This window comes from Ceratosolen solmsi, unplaced genomic scaffold (assembly GCF_000503995.2).
Source record: "Ceratosolen solmsi marchali unplaced genomic scaffold, CerSol_1.0 scaffold2, whole genome shotgun sequence".
Taxonomy (NCBI): Eukaryota; Metazoa; Arthropoda; class Insecta; order Hymenoptera; family Agaonidae; genus Ceratosolen; species Ceratosolen solmsi.
The window spans coordinates 285,551-307,809 of NW_011948422.1; the positions used below are offsets into that span (position 1 = coordinate 285,551).

Sequence of the window (22,259 nt, forward strand, 5' to 3'; positions counted from 1 at the left end):
CGAAATTATCATGGGTAATGTAAATTGAATTAAAAAATTAATTGCTAATGTAATTCGTTGTTTCTTAATGTCTAAGATACAAAACTTAGATCACTAAGTAAAGATTCAACTAATTCGTTCAATTCAAGATAATTAAGAATCAATTAAAAATTATAATTCTTAAGGAATATTTGTATCTTAAGCTTATGGCTACATATTTAATGTTACCGCTGTGAGATTTATATTGATATTTTAAAAATAATTAAGAATTTAAACATACTCTAAAAGAATTTTACTTAAACTTGATAGAAGATTAGAATAAACAATTATTTCATTTGCTGAAACATTAATTCAAATACACGTGAGTATTCTCGATTATGAAATATGATTTTTTATCAACAAATTTATCCTTCACTCAAAATTTGTTTCAAATTCTAAAGCACATATTACAAAAATTTCATTATATTTAAATTTTCTTTAAGACTTAAATTCTTATTTCAAAATAAAAATAGAATAACATTACAGTTTATTATAATAACATTTACAAATTCATGTCTATCTTATTTGGATCGATGGAATTTTCAAAACATGAAAAGAAATAAAAAAAATTATCATTACAGAATTCGACAATTGATTAAAATCGCGCTTTTATACACTTTAAGTATATAAATTATTGAACAATTTTTTATCTTCAATAATTTATTTTATATAAAGAAGGCAATTTACAAGTATCATGCATGATTTGCTGAAATTAAATTTATAAAGATTATATGAATTCATATAAAATTCATAAAAGTATTCGACCGCTTATGGGCGACATTATTTACGGATTTTTGTGCAATATACACCTTGTAATAGTTCGACAAGAAACGCCATTCAAAATTATTTACGATAAAATAATAAAAGCGCTTTAAGCTTTATCAGATAAATTTATAAAAAGAAACATATGAAGAAAAAACAATATTAAATGAGAGAAAAGGATGCAAATTTCATAACATTGGAAATATAGAACGTACATGTATACAATTTTAGGCATTTATATAATTTGTTAATGTAAATTACACTGTTCATATAAAAATCGTACTGAAGACTTTAATGTAAATTAACTAAAAAAATATTACTAAAAATTTAAACATGTGATGATAATAAATAAAACAAAATATTCATGAACAGTAGTTAATTAAGAAATGAAGATAGAAATAAATCGTATATATTTAATATACTTACAAATCTAAAATTATTATTTTTCTATTGAATTTTAATAATAACAAAGTTGAATACTTAAAAAAACTTAAGAATAGTAATACAAAGAAAAGATAATGATATAGAGAAAAACGCACGCACCATATGCAAAGAAGTACTCATAATTGATTTAACGATCCTAATAAATTTTGGACATAAAATTTTCGTATAATCTCAGAAGCAGAAGTCGTATAATTATAATTATGTATTTTAATCAAATCATCGACGAATGCATTTTGAAATATAGAGCAATTAATATATTTATTAACAATTTATATGAATTAATTAAACGTAGAACCATTAATATTATGAAAAATGATGATTGTTTTGCAAAATGTTTGAAAGCAAAGCAAAACTCCTATTACTATGTTATTTGAAATATCTGAAACGTAATTTATTAAATTACATGAATTTATTGTTCAATAAGAATTATAGATGCAAAATATAACATAGTGAAGTTTCATGTATATATATATATATATATATATATATATATATATATATATAGTAAGAAATTGTAGCAAACAGTTTATCAAAATAGTAAAATTACTCTTCTGTTCGAAAAATTAACATAAAATGATTAATGAAGCATTGTATATAAATAGCACTTTTATATGCTAATAATTTAAACTATGTCTAATAATCTTTCTAATAATTTAAAAGGTCAAATCCGCGAATTTTTGTGAAGAATACAGATCCCGAATAATGTATGTTATATTAGCTCTTTCGGGTACTTCTCTATATATGTTTGATGGATTGCAGCCAAGAAAAAATGAGTGGCGCTGTGCCATGATATATAGTGTTACCAATGCAACTGTCAAAAGAGGTATAAAACTGCTTTTTTTTCATTCTTTCTTTTTCATTTTTTGTTACGAAAGCAAAGAAATTTCGTAAGATTTAATTGTCTTAATTAACTATTACATACGTTTGTAACTTGTAAGATACGCGTTAAAAAGTAAATGATATTTTTTGATGGCCTGAGTGTATTATGCACAATTTCCTTTCGTCAAAGTACCTTCGAGCTTTATTGTAAATTCGAGTCTCATAAAATTGGCCGCATCAAACTTTAATTGAAAATGTTTGATTTTAATCTTTTTACGCGGAAATTATGTCTAGCCTCGAAGAAGTAAAAAATAGTGTATACTTTGAATGTCTTTTCAATTATATTCGATTCTAAAACATTGTTAAATCAGTGAAATATGATTGGTATAGAAATTGTGAGATTCAGCGAGATATTGTATATTCAAATAGATAAATCTCGATAACTATTCTTAACATTTGTATTTGCTTTTTAATTAAATAAAAGATAAAATTCACGTAAGACACAAATTATATGTTAAGTACGACATAATCTTGATATTATGCGGTAGAAACATCACATTAAAAATAGTTTTAGAAAGAATCAATGAAAAATGTATTCGAAAATAACAATTTATATAGATTAAATGAAGTTGATAAATAAATTATTAAAATAAAAATAAAAGAAAATACAAAAGCAACTGCACAAACATCTTATCAAATATCAAATATTAGCCAGCCATGAAAATACCTATGACGGCCTTAATACGTATAAATAAGTCAAATCAATCGAATAATGGGACTTATTCATTAAAGATTTCGTAAAGGAACATTAAGGAAAGTACAAATTAAAAATTGAAAGAATTATTGTATGCTATGTATTAATAACATCAAACTTGAAGAATAAATGTAAACAAAACATTCGATAAGTGGCATTCATCTACTACGTGAAAGATATGAAAAGCAAAGAATAGATAATCATGACACACACTTACGGTTACTGTATATTTTTTTCATTGTATATTAATTATAACGTAACTTTTAACAAGATTCTAATAGATAAGACATATTTATAATGAAAGGATGTTTTATAGATAATTTTATACATGGGAATAGATAATCAGATATAAATATTTATATGCCGCGTAGCAGTATTACATGAATCACACTCTTGATAGGATTGTTCATGCTTGTATTCAACAACAACAAAAAATAAATAAATATATAAAAACAAAACAAAACAGCTAGGTACTTTTTCAAAAATTTTGATATCTATAAAGATATGGAAAATTCGTGGCAGCGCACGTGCTCGTATAAAGAACTTTCCTATACTCTCATCATTGATTATGTGAGATATGTTAGCAATAAAAGGGATTGGATGACTTCGCCTTATTTTTTTTTTCTTTTTTTTTTTTTATATTTCTTTAGTCCTCGAACAGGACAATTTAATTACAATTTCATATAAATCTATATTAAATTATGTTTACTATTAACTCTTTTTAGTTAATTATTATATTTTTGGAAATATAGAAGCTGATATGTCTATCGTTAATTCTTCACGAAGGCTTTATTTTCATGTCTACTTGAATATCTTAGAAAGCAATACATAATGACATGAAAAAATATTCATCCTTTATGATTAAAACATTTCACAAAATAAATGAAAGCTTTAAGATAGCACTGAAAAGGTGTCTTATTGAACGGTATTGGAAAACAGTATGACAGCAAAATATGTTTTATTATTGGATAAAAAAAATTTTCTTTCGGAAAATAAAGTCTTCGCATTAAATTTATTCTATTTATATGCTAAATATGTTTACAACGTTTCACGGGGAAAACTTTTAATTTTTCGTTATTTTTTTCGATGTTTACTACGTCAGACATATTGCAAATAAATGTTTGTCATGTTCCGTAAAACGTTATGACACACAAAAGCACAAAGCTTTAGTTTAAACGGCGATACCTCGACAGTTATGTTTCTCGGAATATGAACAAGTCGATCATAATACTCGGAATTTTGCCAATAAGGAAGTTTTATTACATCTCCAGACTTCGATACTCTAGGTAAAAGATAAAGGAAGAAGCGCAAAATTAGAATAAATAGATCGACTAAACATTTCTATTGAATAATGGATGTTTGGTTTCATTTTATATATAAATAACAGGTCGATAATAATGCAATAATATGTCGAGCGGAATCGATGTTTAAACAAAAGCATTTGAATTTTATAGTTTATATTTACTTCGATGTCAATTTGATATTATGGTACACGTTTTCTTCCATTTCGAATTCTCATAGAACGAAACAAGAAACAGATACATGACTTCCAATAAATTGGAATGTTAAATTATTTGTTTAATTACATTAATCAATTATTCCGAATAAACGTGTACCAAAAATTTTTGGCTCTGTATTAACGTTATCGTAATATTATGGCGTGCAATTGCTGTAAGAATGTAAGAGAAAATTTACAAGACTTACTGAAAATTTCTTGTAAATATAGCTGAGACAATACATTACAGACATTAGTAATTGCCGAGTCAGAGCAAATGATTAATACTAAAATATGCGAATTAAATAAATATATTCAATGTATTCGCGATGAAATTTATCATATAAAAATTCATTGATATCCTTTATTTTCAAAACCTTTAATTCGCATAATTAGCGTGTAATAAAAGATTATCACTTGACAAATTCGACAAGACAACCATACAGCAATAACATTACGTTCATTCGAGAAGCTTTTTCGAATTTCTCAAGTGTTCGACTCTTGATAGATCATCTGTTGCAAATCTTATCATGAATAATAAAAAAAAAAGATTAACGCAATAGGAATTCTCAAAATTCCATACAGTTGGGCTTAAAATGAGACTTAAAGGCCAATACATAGAATGAGGTGGGCTTACCAAGCCGACGAGTAGAAAAAATACTAGGAATGTGCGGCCGAGTACCGTCTGGCAGTATACATCGCCGTATCCCACCGTTGACATTGTCACGATTAGGAAGTATACGCAGGTCCAATATGAAAGCTGTTGTGGATTCTTGAACTCGAAAGGATCTCCTGAGTTTTCAAGCTGAGAAGATAATAAGCTACTTCGTTATTAAAAGGGAAAATAATATTATGTAGTCCATGTTCGTGAACGCAAGAGTTGTAAGGCCGTGATCTCTTTTGAAATTTAGTAAGTCGAAGCAACGAAAAAAGATACTTTTAGAAATATTATACAATTAATAATAAATTTCAAAAATAGTTGCATTTGGATTTGATTAAAGTTAAAGCATCACGTTACAGTATTACATCTTTAAAACTTGGACGGTGATATTTTCTTAATTCATTAAAAATTTTTAATTTGTTATAATGTAGACAATCATATGTATAATAAAATGCAATTTTTCTCGAACTATTTTATCGTTATCCTATAGTTAATATATATATGTAAGAATAAGAAATTTGTTGTCTTAAAAATGTTGTTTACTCAAACTGCAAGCACAAACGACAGTTTATCGTGCTTTAAGTAACTATAGATTTTTTTTCACTAATATATCTATTTAGTTATTCGAAATATCTTTAATGACATAAATTGGTATAATTTATTAGACAATGAGATTGACTGAAACATTCTAATGATAATATTATTTAACTCTTATATAATATAACGAAATAATATTGAAATTGAATAATTACGAAAATAATAATAGGGACAATAATAGAACAATCTGCTGTTCGTATCAACATAAACGTATAAAAATCAGTTCGAATACTATTATAACGATTTTACATATTTTTTTGTTTTAATAATTGCAATAGAAATAATAAAAATAGTTCTTGAAATATGAGTAAAAAATCTTCTTTTTTTTTAACACTTTATTAATATTGATATATATATATTTTTTTTTTTTAATGTACTTACTATAAGATTCGTAAAACAAAACTAGTGTCAATGTATGAATAATGAAAAACTCATTTATTACATTAACATACTAAAATTATAAATTAATAACTATGAATATTATAGTTAAACGAATGTATTTAATATAAAAATAGTTAATACGTTAATAGTTAGCAAGTCGATTTCATGCAAAATTATAACTAATTACGATAATTTGTATATACATTTATTAACTATTATCAATGGATTCTCGACTAAATTAAACTTAAAAATTAGTTATTTGTGAAATCTAATAATCCCTTTTCACAGTTAACGAAGATCGCACTCTAAAGAGAATTATAAACGTACCAAATGAATGATGCCAGCAGCCGTAAGCCAGACGGAGATGAATATGGAGACGAGTTGAGCGAGGCGAATCGAGCTCGATGTCTTTAGAATGTTTAAGTACTGGAGGATGTCAGGAACCGTCATCAGTCGTAGGGCTCGGAGGAACCTCAGTCCGATCCACGTCCGATCCAAGTAGATCGATACGAAAGACGGTGGTATCGTAAAGTAATCCACAAACGAATACATCTCCAGCATGAACCACAGCTTGTCACTGGCGGCGATAAACTGCACAAGAAAGAATAAATTCCAAGTTTATGTAGTCACAGGATTAAAGAAAAATATATGTTCATATATTTTTGTTTATGTACAATATAAAAGTTTTTTTTTTGTTTAGCTAGAGAAGATTTTGTAAATTCGAACAAATCTGAAGAAAAATGTCAAGCTGCATTTTAGATTTGAAAAGGTATAAACGTAGAATAGGTAGCCACGATAAATTCAATATTAATACATAAATACTCAAATGTTGGGTTCAAATCATCAAATAGTGTTTATGTATTATTTAAAATGATATTTATATAACAAATATTAATAAGAAAAATGCATTGAATTAAATATCTGCTAATTGTAAGATACATAACATACATAGTGGCTATGTAAATAATGTTTTCTTTATAAAGAACATGCAAATGTATTCTGTCCTTATATTGATTTTGTATCTAAAAATGTTTTCAAAAAATTGTAGAGTATTTTTTAATTTTTTAAATCATTACAATTTTCATTGAATACAAATTCTAATATCATAAATAGTTTTTTCAGATTTTATTAATATTAATATTCAATACATGCATACATACATACACACACACACACACACACACACACACACACACACACACACACACACATGTATGTATATATATATAAATTAATTAATTTTATTCTTTTCATGCTTCATATAAAAAAATCTACTATTAAATAAGATATACAGTCGATATATATTAATAATGAGTTGTATAAATATCGTTGAATATATATACAAAATTATTCATAAATATTTTTACTAAAATTTATTAGTCTCATTTTATTTCAAAGATTTATTTATTTTACCAATTTTCTTTACAATCTCATTGCTCACGATACTGTTTAAAATATTTTAAAAGAATTTTTATTGTTGTTAAACCATAATTTTATCAGAAATCCGAAATAATAATAATAATAATAAGATACATATTGTATTTCTGAGATTGCAATCTGAGAAATAAACTGGGTTTCGTCTATAAGCAGAAAAAGATATAAGAATTTACATGACAGTAGTATTTTAAAATATATTATTATTTTTACCGACTAAAGAATTTATAGTATGAATATATAATAAAAAAGGTTGCGTGCTCTCTGAAATGTACTTTTTCATGAAATTTCTTTTTACTTTCTTCACCTATTACTAAAAATTCAATTTTACTCGACAAGCTATAAAATGTAGAAAACGTATGATGTTTCTTGTATCGTCAACGAGATAATATGTACTTACGCGTATAAAAAAGTAGACCATAAAAAATATATTGAAAGCTAAGTCTATTTGCTGAGTAATGTTGTTGCTCCACTTTTGGCAACGCTCCACCTCCTCACTGTAATGAGAAAAACAAAAAATTTTTTTGTTTGATTAATGATTAAAAAGATACAAGTTTTATTTGTACTTCTCATAAATATATTGAAATGCTGATAGTTTATTTTACCGGACAAACTTTACAAATGCATAATTTATATATTTATAACGCAGCTAAGCTACCCCCTACTTCTATTCTCTCTCTCTCTCTCTCTCTCTCTCTCTCTCTCTCCTTCCCTGTCTCTTTTTCTATGTATTGTGCTCTTTATTGTTTCGTCTTTTTTTTGTCTTCAATAATTCTCTATTTTATGACTTCCCGGAAAATGTCACAGTCCACTTCAACTACATTCATTTACACATATATATATAACTCAACATATATTTGTTATAAATTTAACTTGCAATAGTAATTTTTTGTTACAAAAAAGATTTATAACGTATAAATTATCTAGTGTAATTGTATCTATTAAAATTGTGCCTACAATATTTGCTGGTTTGTGATACTTATTTTATTCATCATTTATATTATATTCATGATTCATTATTTATATTCATGTTACATTTATTAAATATAGAATTGTAAAATTTAATACTTAAGAAATTAAAAACAAATTGGATTTATAAATATGGAGATCACTGTAGATGTAATGTAAATACTCAAATGTATTAGAAATTGCGAAAAGTAATACGATTACTCAGTGATTTGTAAATAGAAAATTATATTATCAAAATAATTATACTGATTAAAGTTTTTTTATTTTTACAAAGACACCAAGGACACTAAGAAGTTTCTTGACTTAGTAATTTATAAAAATCTATAAAAACTAACATTGCAATTTCACAATGTACTACGTTTATTTATTGAAATTGTTAAATATAATTGAAAGTATAAAATGTAAAATAAATTTTTCAAATATAATGAATAGTAACATAATATATGAATATTATGAAAAATTAAATATTTACTTAAATAATTGTAAACAATTTAAAATTCATGTTAAGGGTTGGTTTTTTTCACACGTATATATTTATGTAATTAGCTGAATATTCTGAAGTATCGAGAAACAACCCGTTTAATACGAACAAAATTCTATCAGACTTTCTCAAAACTAGCTTAATAATTTAATTACTGTATTACTTTTTATTAACCTCTAGGAAATTAGACGATTATTCGATAAAAATTCACTGTACTTCAGCTTTAAATATAAAGTTATTAACTGTTTTTTTTTTATATAAGTATTCTATGAAAATTTAATTTATCGTAATTTCGTATTCACAATATCGAATAATTGAAAATAATAAGAATTATTCTTTTTTTTACATAAATACAATGCTATATAAAATTTTAGATCTTGAAGACATAATTAAATATCAAGAATTCTACACTAGCATAACCTGTTCTATTGATATTGTTAACGAAAATTCTGTAAAGTGCAATTATATGTCCAAATGAATATGCCATACATTACAAAAAAAGAACACTTATGCCTTTCACAAAATGGTATAACAACCCATACAATAATGACTTCGACTAGGTTCAGTAAACGAGAAAAGGGTTAATGAGGTCACATGCCCGAATACACTCCAACGAGGAATACTGTGAGGCGACGTATACGTGTGCATGTTGACACTCGACTTTCGAGGAATACCTAAACAATATCGCGTGTGTTAAATCCAAATGATACCGATTTACACTGGCACATAACTACAATTGAATTAACCACATTCTATAGCAAATTTAAGCAGCATTGCAAGTAATTATACATACTACATGTGATATGCATCTGATGCAAGCATGTCAAAGATCGAAATGAAAGCTTTTCTACTATCTATCACATTTATAACTTGATAATGTAGGTAGATTGGTAGATACATGATTGTTTTGTGAAAATCTTTTAAGTTGAGGAAGTTATTTTTTCAATTATAAACTGCAATTAACTGTAACAGTAATTCAGAGAAACATTAGGTACAAATTTAAAGATAATGTAAACGCAACTTTATTCAAATTAAATAAAATGTTACTTACAAGAAACTAAAATAAATAGTAAAAAAGAAAGAAAATAGAACAATGAGATTAATATTTACGTTTAAATTGAGATATTTTATTCGACTATAGGCTAATAAAATTCATGAAATCTAATTAAATAATCAAAAGAAAAAAGAAAGTTTACTTCATTACTTTGAATAAATGTATTAATATTTTTAATTTTTCATCTCACTAATATCGTATTTTTACAATGTAATATTACTAAATACTTTAAATCCTATTCACCTAGATTAATATAGTGTTAAATTATTATAATCACTAATTTAACAAAAATATGAGAGATATTCAGCTAACTTCTGATTTGAAAAACATTGATGATGTCTCTCAAAGCATAAAATAATTCAATGAGAAATCCATAATATGGGATCAGTGTTGAATATAATATATTTCGCGACAAATACTATAATGAATTTTTATTTATAACTAATATTCGAGATATCATTAAAAATGTCTTATACAAGAAACATTTATTAAAAAGTTTTAATAGAGCGCTGACATTTAAAGTGAAGGATTTCTTAGCTAGCACTATTCGAACAATCGTAAAGTGTACTAACTTTCGAATAGAAGAGTTTATAGTACTTCCTATTAGACTCAGTCGATTAAACCTGCCCAACTAACGTTACAAAAATAGTAAAACTAGCATCAAGAATGATTAGATGACCGAATTCTGCAAATTATTATGTCAGTGCTATAATTAACCTCATTATATCAGAAATACTGATAGCTAATCTATTTTAGCTAATATAAATGCATTTATAAATGTTTGTAATAATTAATTTACTTCAAAAAATTATAAGTTCAAAAATTATGTAAAATATATGTCTATTATTTACTTATATTGCAATAATTTTCTATTACTGTCATTTTTAAAATAATAGTAACTATAACATTTTTAAACTATACAATTTTTTATCAAAACGGGAATTTAGAATTTTAATGTAAAGAATTATAAGTTATAACACACATGTCTAATTAAAACTATTATAAGAATAATAGAGAATTTATAAACTAAAAAATTATCATTTAAATTGCTGAAACTATTTTCATTATTTTTAAGTAAGCCAAGTTACCATTTCAGTGTATGCAATAAGCAATATTCCATGAATATTCATATTTACGAATTATTTTTCTTGCAAATGTCAAAGTTAAAATTTCAAAGTAAATCAAACTTTAAATCTCATAGATAGAAATTAATCTTTGAGTTTATGAAAACTATAATATTATTACAAAGTTGCCTTGCTAATAATTAAAGTGATAATTTAATTTCAGATCCACATAAAAAATTAATTTTTACAAAATGTTCACTTAGAACAAACACATAAATCTGTAATACACGCATAATCAAAACATAAATTATTAATGATCTTATAAAAAAACTATATAAATAATCTTAACTTAAATGAGAAAATAATAAAATACTTTAATTAACATAATTTATATTTTATTAGATTTAAATTACAATAAAATATTGCATAAAAAATGTATAGAAATATTTGTGTATATTCGCATATTGCCTAATTAAACAAATACCTTAAATATTTTTACAAAAATGAATGAAATTTTTTGCAGGCTTTACCTGGAGGCATCGATGAAGTATATTATTAGCGATGCTATACTAAGGATGAAAACTAGAACCACCTGAAACACAAAAAAAACAACAAATTCTATTACAAAATTATAATAAAAATATTTAGTAAAAAGTATATGAAGTCTTTTATGCAAAATCTATTATTAGATCTTGTACAGAAATTGTTATGATAACACAGTTTCATTTTATAGAGTTCAAGTTAACTTTGTATTTATTTCGTGCTATACTATTTTTATAGTACATATATTATGAAAAATAATATTAAAATTTCAATATTGTTTCGGATTAGAATTATTTCTGTACAAGTTCGTTAAAGATAACAATAAAATGTGATAACTATGCACTCATGTATATTGAATTTAAGTATTTTCAAAAATCATCCATCTTTTCAAAATAAACGATGACTTGACAGTTGCTCAAATTTTTTAATTAAACTAATTTCTAATTTATATTATACTGATTTCATTGACAAATTAAGCATCTTTCTGTTATCGCTTCTGCTTATATTAGGTTGTAATTATATTTAATTACCTTCAATGAAGTATATGAATGATATATATTAAAATTTTAAATATTATAAAAATTTATATCTGAAATTATAAATTATATATTATTTTCATCCAATTAAATATGAAATTAATAACAAATAAAACATTTATGAATATATAGTACAAGAGGTCAAATTAAAATTTAAATTTTAAACGGACTTTTTTTTCTTACGAATTGTAAATGGTATATAAATTAAAAAAATATTTGACCTTAAATGTAGATTTTTAACTCATTTAGCATAGATTCAAAATTGACTTAGATTAAATTTATAAATCTAATGAAATACGTTACGGAACTGTTAAATCTTATTAGAAATATTTAAGCTCATTTCTGTTCAATTAATCAAATAAGAATTTTCAGTCTTCTAATAAGAGAAAGCAATATAGACGAACATTAAAAAATAAACTGTCGTGTGAAAATTAATATAATAATTAGAAGTACAGTGATATGTTCTGATAATAAAAATAAATGTTTACATATTTTTAAAATTTTCTAAAGATTTTTTTCTTTGAACTTTCACGAAATTAATTTATTATCTATTAAAGAATGTCGTAGATTTCACCAGATTATAAAAATAAATTCATAAGAAATATAAATACAATTTTAAAAACAAACATAATGTCCAATATTTTAACATTTTCATACAAATTTGTTTTTATGTTGTAAAAGTAGCTTTAATAGTTGAGATTTACTTTTGTACTTCAATGTTAATACTATTTATTTTTATTAAAGAATATATTTATACAATTGATATGTATATAATATTGTAAATGTAAATTTATTCATATATTGATTAAGAAATACCTAATTCGTATATTATAAAAAAATAAAAACTGAGAATATTAAGGAATTTAATATTTGTATATATTTAGTTTTTTCTTTAGAAAATATAATTGTTTAATGAAGAGAGATTGTTTTTATTCAGTTTATCCATAAAATTTATAATTAGTCTAATAGTTTATAATTAGATATTTTTGTACGCAAAAATTAAAATAAACTATTAGATGCAATTTATTTTCATGTGAATAAGTTATAAAGAACCTTCAGCAGACGTTTGAAAAGACTAGTATTTTAATAATTCTTAATTTACTAGAATTAATATTTCAATAAACAATATTCAAGTATTAAAGCCTAATTTTAACTTAATATAAATGTAAACTATTCATGGTATATATTAAATATATTTTAATAAAAGAATAATTATACCATACTTTAATAGGATATTTAAATTAATAATTTATTGTAATTTATTGAGACGTAAATATCATCTAAATAGCAACAGATTATCTTCGCACAAAAGAATAGTATAAACACAAAAATTTAATAGACCACAAATAATCAACCTTAATAGGAAACCAAATTTTTCCAACTTTTTTCTATTTTGACGATGGAAAATCTTATCTTCGATTGTACGTTGTAACTTACATTTTTTTTTGTTATGAAATCAACATTATATATAATATTGTTTGTGATGTATATAAGATACGAAGTTATGGCTCGTTATTACACCAACAACATCATATGATTAAATGGTTGGTATACATGTCATTGTATAAATTCTTGCGCGCATATGTACTTAAATATTTTTATACATAAAAAAAAATAGGCACTTAAAGAAATTCGTTGATAGACCCAAACATTCACACATATACCCAATACACACACAATTATTATACACGTGTTTTACAAATACTAACCTAGAGACTGTACGCTTAAATGGGAACGAGTGTGCCTATATATATATATATATATATATATATATATATATATATATATATATTATTGAATAAAAAAGATAGAATCATCTTTTGCACAGTAACATCAAAGCTTGAAACCATCTTTCTTGAAACGTGCCATATGCGTAGCATATAGATGTGTGTTTTTATTTTAGTTTCGGAGTTTTGAATTTATATTACATAGTTCAGTTGGTATGTACCTTCACCCGAGAATAATAAGATAATTCACATTTTAGTTTAAAACTACGATAATCTATTGAAAAAAAAATCTATTACCTTCAAATTTGGAAAAAATTCATTGTCAAATTAATTTTAAAATATTAGTTTGTAAAGCTAGTAACCAAGAAAATTTTAATAATTACTTTGAATAATTTTTTATTTAAGTGTGACAAAATAAATTATCAGTATATAATTTAAAATTCAGAATTATTATTCCTAATTAATAATTCCATATTAACAATAATAACATGAATAATTAAAAAACTAATAACTGCTTTACTAAAATATATTGAATAAAATATTAAAATGGTTCGTGATAAGAGAGACAGTTTATTATGTACAATTAGAGCATAAAATGACTTAAATATAATTTTTCACTTGTAAAATACTAACAAAACAAACTTATGAAGCACTAGTAACATAAAATATGGAATAATACCTAAATTCATTTCTTATTTATAACTTTTACAATTGTCATGATAATTTACAATTCACGCGGTAAATAAGGAAAATACATCCGTTAAAAGAAAAATAAAAAATTATTATTAATGGTGTATTGTGAAGGAATGATAAATTACCATAAAGTGCGATTCTTAAATAAAATCACCAAAAAGTGTATTATAGTAGGCAATAATAACAAAAATACAATTTATTTAAAGTAATTTAATCGCAATTACTATCAATCGAAAATCACAATACCAATAAAATTGGATGTATTTCCGTGGTTATTCGATTGTAATGATCGTCGAAAGGAAAATCGCCGGCAATCCATGCTAACTTATACGGGCGTAAATGACACACGATGACTTGGCCCCAACCTCGGCCTTTTCAGTTGGTAGACAGTGTGCGTCGCAAAAATCGTACTCTCAAATACAAGGATTTCGCAAGTCGGGAGGCTCCTTAGTCGTCTTAGCAGTTACTGCATCATCCCGTGGTTCGTGCAGAGCAAAAAATTAATAGGAAAGAGGCACGATATTCTTGGCGAAGCCCTCCTTTACTCATGAGAATGATACTAAAAATAATCCGTGTGCGAAAATAGACAGTAGGTATGCGCGCACACGGTTTCACGAAGACAAGACCACGTACAACTTGAGGTCGCGAAAACACGTTTATCGGTGATAGTCGTTATATGTATCGTCCACTCATCGAGACACTCACGATCGTATTAAACGTCTCTCTCTCTCTCTCTCTCTCTCTCTCTCTCTCTCTCTCTCTCTCTCTGATTGCTCGCTGGAGCTATTTTCAATTTTTTGGACACGAGACAATTCGACTTGAGAAAAACTTTATAATTTATTAGCATGTTAAATTTTATAAGGTTCCCGACGTATAATGATTCAAAGCAGTTAGGTTTTTAAGAATTCGGCATAATATTTATGTCGTAACCGATCAAAAGCTTTTGCCCATAACATTCTATTGCCATTTACTTTTGAGAATAGCAGCATTAAACGATCTGAGAAATTAAACATTCATTATAAAAAAATAAGTTAAATGAATTGTGCGACGAGGTTATAAAATAACTTTAAAATAACTCGAAAAATATAATTTCAGATTCACACAGACCTGACTAAAATACCACAACTGCTACTAACACCACATCTACTACTATTATTAATGTTTTTGTTGTTAATCGTACTGGTGTTATTATCATTATCATTATTCTTATCATCGTCATAATAATAATAATTATTATCATTATAATTACTCGTATTATCATTGTCATTATTATTATTATTATTATAAATTTCAGATATTCTGATGAATTGTCAAACATTCTATCTATGTATATTTGTAGTTGAAGAAAAATGATAATTCACATTGCATTAATTCTGCATGATTTATAATTGTGTAATACGAATTTTATTATTATTATTTTTTTTTTTTGCTAAAAAAAAGGAAAAAAATATTTGAATTGTTGAAGCAATTCGCTTATAATTAAAACGTCCTTTTTTGATAATTATCGACACTGTTCATTTAATAGCTAATAGTGACTAATAGAGACCAAATGAACTATGGCCTTTATATTAAATCGTTATTAAATAAATTTCATATGCAATTCTCTAGCTAACATCCCTCATACTAATCTCCAACCATTAAAAATGTCAGCATACTCTTAAAAACGAGTAATAAATACATCGATACATTCACTCACGTATCAGAATGAAAACTGCTGCTGGCCTGCTAGACTAAGACAAGGACAACAAGATGCGCATCGCATCGTTCAAGGCGAAGCCGTCCATTATTTTTAGCTGTGGTATAAGGGCGTGAGCCGAAAAGTGCACGATGATGCACCTGCGCACTCAATCGATGGTTAAGGGTCAAGGCTGAACGGCGAGACTTAAAAGAGTGAAAGACACTTATATAGAAAAACGCGTATGCCAGTGAACCGAGGGCCAAGATCGATTGTCTCTCTTTTTGTTACATTATATTAGGCGAATGACTGATTTTCTAAACCTGTTGCACAATTATTATTTACGTATAATACTTGGCTTCGAATCTTATTTATTATCTGCGTGAAAGTTTTATTATTTCAAGATGGAATAGTGCTGACGGAATATGCTTTGGTATTGGTAAATGTCGACTGAAATATTTAACTATTACAGGGAATTTACTTTGTGTTGGAAAATCATTGGAACAATGTCTGAAAATTAATAAACTTTCAATATTAAGTAAACATCAAGAAAACATGTATAATCAGCAATGATGATAATTAACTATATTATTTGTATTAAAAAATATTAAATCGAAATTTTTATATTAGACATTGGTACTTCAGTATTCAGCACTCAAATTCAATATAAGATATTGTAATAAAGCAAATATGTAAACAAAAAAAATTTCAAGCATTAAAACCAAAAAAACAATTAAATATACCACTGAAAATGTGTAAAATAAAAAAGAAAATGTATGTGAATAAATATATGATGTTTAGAGTATTTTTAAATTTAATATTTTGCAAAGAAAATTATTTTAAACTCTTTCGTTATATTATAATTTTAATACAACCTTATACTTATAAAATATAATTATGAAACATATAAACTCTGTTTAATAATTAATTCACAATTTTTAGTATTTTTCTGAAAAAATATAAATATTTTTTTTGTCGAGTTTAAAAACCTAACCTTTAATTATTAAATACAAATAAATTTGTTTATATTACATGAATACTTGGTGATTGAATTATTGAAGTATTGTATACTCCAAACAAAATATATAAACATTTTTTAATATATATGAAGAATAAATTTTTGGAGTGTTACATTTATTACATTCAAATCTATAAAATTATAATTAAAATTATGTTTGCTTTGTTATTATATTCAACGAAAGCTTCTTTATTTTTATTTATATCTTTTTAATAGATGTAAACATTATTTCATGAAATAAAATTTCGAAATTTCCAAATAGTTAATTTCCAAAATTATTTTATAATTTTTTGTTGATTAAAGTTAATATATATTATTACTTATTTAGTAGATATTTAGTATAATGACAATTACTTTATAATTATAGTTAAACTGTACAACTATGTTAAACTGCGTGCTGACTTAAACATATAAAAGTGAAATTATATATTATAAATATTTTATAAATACAAAAATAACATTATCTGTTTAAATATCATATTTATAAATAATATGCATAATTCTCTCACATTTTGTAGTCAGTTTTATTACTAATTATGGCTGTAATAATCAAATAATTAAACTATAAAAGAATATACACTTAAACCTTTATATATCCTTCGATATATATATTATAGGATATTATTATAATTTATAAATATAGAAATGTATGAAATTACTATAAATTGTATTTATCATTTATATCTGACAATGCATAATGAAGTTCAGGAAAAATCAGTAATTTATTATAAAAATGATTAAATTTTCTTTTTTGGACAAAAAATATATATCTAATAGACAAATAAATGCAGATTAGTTAATAGCAGATAATAGTAGATAACGAAGATGTATGCCAAGATTGTAAACTTTGAAAATGCAGATTCCATTTTTTATGATAGCAATAGAAAAACAATGATACATAATCTATTTATATAATACGTGTTGTAAAGATTTATAGTATTATTTCATTGCATATATGAAAGACTTGTAATGTATCATTAGTAAAATACATATAGTAATGGCTATTGCATATTATGCCAAAGATATTTTAATTTGACATTAAAGACTAATTACTAAGAATAATGTAATTTTAATATCATCGATATAAATTATTATTTATATGAAATTTTGTATGTATCCACAGTTACCAGCATATCATCGAAAGTCATAAAAGGAATATTTATTGATAGATAGATCACCGACTACTTTGGATATATTGTTTAGCAAGTATTATAAGTGGCTTTTTACTAGATTTACAGGTAAAAGAGTGCGTCAGGGTACCACTCAACAAAATAGGATGAGAATATAGTTGTTTTTTTTAAATAGAGATTATTTCTGATGCAGTCTGCCGTTTTTCTTCATCAATTATTCATTTTATTTAAACATGAATTCATTATATTTTATTAGTAATATATTTTAGTATTATATAATTATTTTTTAATAAGGAAAATCAATAAAATATTGTATAAAATGTCCATTTAGTAACATATTGAAGAAATTTTAATTTTCATAAATAATAAGATAAATGTCACTTATGCAAATGTGATTATTCTAATTTGAAAATTTATGAATATTAAATAATTTTAAAAATAGAAAACTTAAAAAAAATTGAAGTTAAAAATATTGTATTCATGATATTATTATTACTCCATATATAAACCAAGTTTCTAATTTTCAATCTAATATAATATTGTAGAACATTGATAAGCAACAAATAATGAAAATTTTCACTCTAGTTCAATATAAGAAATAATAACTTATTGATTTTTTAATATAAATTTAAAATTCTCAAAGCAATCATTATGTAAATGTTTTTCATTAGAGTTGGTGCATACAACAAACTAGAATGAGAGAGAGAGAGAGAGAGAGCGAGAGAGAGAGAGAGTGGGACAAGAAACAGAGAGATTGCGAAAATATCCGTGTACTTCCTAGCATGATTTAATTGCTATTGCATAGAAAATCTATTAAAATTAAATTTGCAATGTTCCTAAATAATCCAACAATATGTTTTATTGATATATAGTACCATATTGTCATTTTTTTAATACATAATATGATACTGACCAATCATATTTTAATATAATATGTACTTAGATCATTTACGAGTTTCTATATAATGCATAGATAGAAGAAAGAGAGTGAAAGATAATGATAAATATCTAAAGGTAGATAAAATTATAGAAAGAGAAATACAGAGAGAGAGAGAGAGAGAGAGAAAGAGAAGACAGAAACATAAAACTTTAATATGCTTCATGTACATAAATAAAGTAGGGTTTGTAGGTAAACCGCGATATCAAATCGATTTTGTGATGACCGTATTTTAGTCTACAAATGCATTAAGTCACTGTACTTTCAAATCATTTCATTAGTTTAATACTTTACGTCACAAAATCTTATATAGATAATAATTGTCGGTATTAAACTCGAGAAATGAATTATAGAGGTAAAATCTCAACAAATATATGAATTTCGCAATTTTGATCAAATTATTTCATTTGATAATAGGATTTTCTAAAGAGATTGACTTGATAGAATATATATTTACATATATATGGCTATTATTGATATAAGAATATTGTTTAAAAATTTATATTTTCTTTTAACTCATTAAATTATAAATTAATATGAAATAGATAGAATACAGCTCCTAAAATAAATACGTTATCTCTATCTTCATTAATGCATGAAGTCTTTTTCATAAAACTATTACTTTAAGAAACATATATGTTTAAACTAAATTCTACTATTTAAAAATACATATTATACTTTTAGTTTAGCGTTCGTGCCTGTTTTATTATAAATTGATATTATTTAATAATTAATCATAATAGAGTATTATCAATTATATTTAATTTTGAAATTTTAGCAATATATGATCGTATATAACGTGATGTAAAATAGAATTTCAAAAAATTTTAAAGTTTAATATAATTGTATTTAAAATAGGAAGACAGTAAAATCTACACAGAAGTTTCTATGAAATAATTAAATAGGAGTAATATTTTCCTTTGTTATTATTAGAATTCTTTCTTTGATTTTTATTATTAAAAAAGCGCGACTTTATCAAAAAGAAAAAAACTCAATAGCTAATTTTTAATTGAGTAAAACGTTCACTTGGAAATGTTCTTGTGTACTTCTTCATTGTTTACTTTTTGAACAATTTATTGTTTTCAACCAATAAACTGCTCAATAAATTTCTTAGAGTAAAAACAAATCGTATTAAAGTTTATTTACGTTCTCTAAAATTGTGTCAACACATCATGTTATAGATAGAACACATTTCATTTTGGCTATTACGAATTTTTTTAAATGTGTAAAATTAAATTTTATTATTTGTTTTTTTTTATAGTTTCGTATTTCTTAAATACTAATTATTATTTATATACAGTTTAACCAATAATATATCTAATTATTTACAATTTCTTGATTACACTTTACCCGTTGTAATAACTCTTAATTAAGTTTATGACTTTCGAGCCGAAAAATTGAGCAAATATTGATTAATAAATGATCGATAAACTATTTAAATAAATGGTATTGATTATTTACCTATTAAAGTAATGGAATATTACCACTCACTAACTTTTTCGTTCATTTGAAACAATGAAATAGTTTAGATGTAATTATATATAGTTATAATTTTATTTTTTATTTTAATATTTTTATTTTAAGAAAGATAAAGCAGCTAAAAATCTATATACAAAGTTGTAATTAGTGCACAATATCTTATATAATTTATATATAAGGAAAAGATCATATTTATATTTATAGTAAATGCAGAAATTAAAATACTCGGTATAGCAGAAATTTTAATGTCTATTATTACAAATACAATAAAATATCTTTCACATTGTCTTACGTATTAAATTATGTTATATAATCGTTTTAATAAAAAAAATTAAAATTAAAAAAATCCTTCCTTGTAAATTTTAGTATTTGAAAAATTCAGCGGTTCATATCAATATTTGAAAGTAAATAATTTAACAATATTTTTAGTATATATTAATGAATGTTAGAAAAATAAAAATTATATTATTCATATACCTACTTTATTTTTTCAAAAAAATATTACTATATTACAATTATTTGACAGAATGTTTTAATTTGAAATTTTAAAAGAACAAAATGGAATAACTTAATATGTATTCAAACATTATGAGATAATTAATTAATAAAAATAATTAAATACTTTATTGAATTAATATAATTACATATTTTAATAAATACTTTGTCCTGACTGAATCTATTTCATGCATAATATATATTGTACAATTTTTTCTTTATATTGAAAACGTATAATTATATTTTTTATTTACGTAATATATAAATATTTATTGAATCGAAATTATTTTAAATCCTTTCGTAGATACGTGCATGCCTTAAACCAAAATGGTATTTTCGTAAATATAAATCAATACTACCTTTGCATGTAATATTGAAACCAAAATTTAAAAAACATCCCTCATAATCATATAGTTTTAACTGTTTTTATTATTCTTAAAGATTTGCAACATATTTTCATAAATCATAATTTAAGTTCATATTTTACAACATGAAAGCTGAATAAAATATTAGCATGAGATTCCAAGTGCATTGTATGCTCAATGCCGTATATAATACTTAATTTTGTCAAGCAGAATATCGGAACTGGTAGTTCCATTGTAGCTAATTTGGTGAAAAATTAAATCGATGCAACATGAATGAATTGTAAAGAGAGATTTTAGGTTGGATTTTTGATAACTAATGTAAAGATAATAACCACATAGTTTTCTACAATCAGAAAAAAGTTTGAATTGCGAATTCACCCGTAGATATGTACTCGAATACCGAAAGCGTAAACTTCATGTAGGTCACTGGGTTATCGACTCTGTTCATCCTTTCACGTCACATGAAAGAGGGGTTGGCTGCTTTGGTAAAATTGTAAAGGAAGGCATGATTATGCATTATCTCTTTTTCGTGATCGACTATCTTTCACTGAAGAATTTTAATCGTAGAAAATATTGAAAAATAAACTCGTAAAACGAGCGTATAATTTTTTAAACAAGTGATTATTTTAATAAAATTATTTAAATATTTGCATCTATTATAATAGGTTGAAAAATCTTAGATTTTGAATATAAAAATTGAATATCACTGTAAAAATTGCATCTACCAT

General features: G+C 24.4%; 1 protein-coding gene across 1 annotated transcript in view; it reads right to left on the reverse strand.

Annotated features, from left to right (window-relative positions):
- Positions 1-4,752: 4,752 nt before the first annotated feature.
- Positions 4,753-22,259, reverse strand: part of LOC105361987 (calcium-activated potassium channel slowpoke-like) — a 41,321-nt gene continuing 23,814 nt past the window's right edge. The window contains exons 2-5 of the mRNA XM_011499313.1: positions 11,464-11,525; positions 7,766-7,862; positions 6,259-6,522; positions 4,753-5,097 (exon numbers count right to left, since the gene is read on the reverse strand). Of these exons, the coding sequence (XP_011497615.1) occupies positions 4,753-5,097; positions 6,259-6,522; positions 7,766-7,862; positions 11,464-11,525 (768 nt within the window). The remainder of the gene's footprint in view (positions 5,098-6,258; positions 6,523-7,765; positions 7,863-11,463; positions 11,526-22,259) is intronic.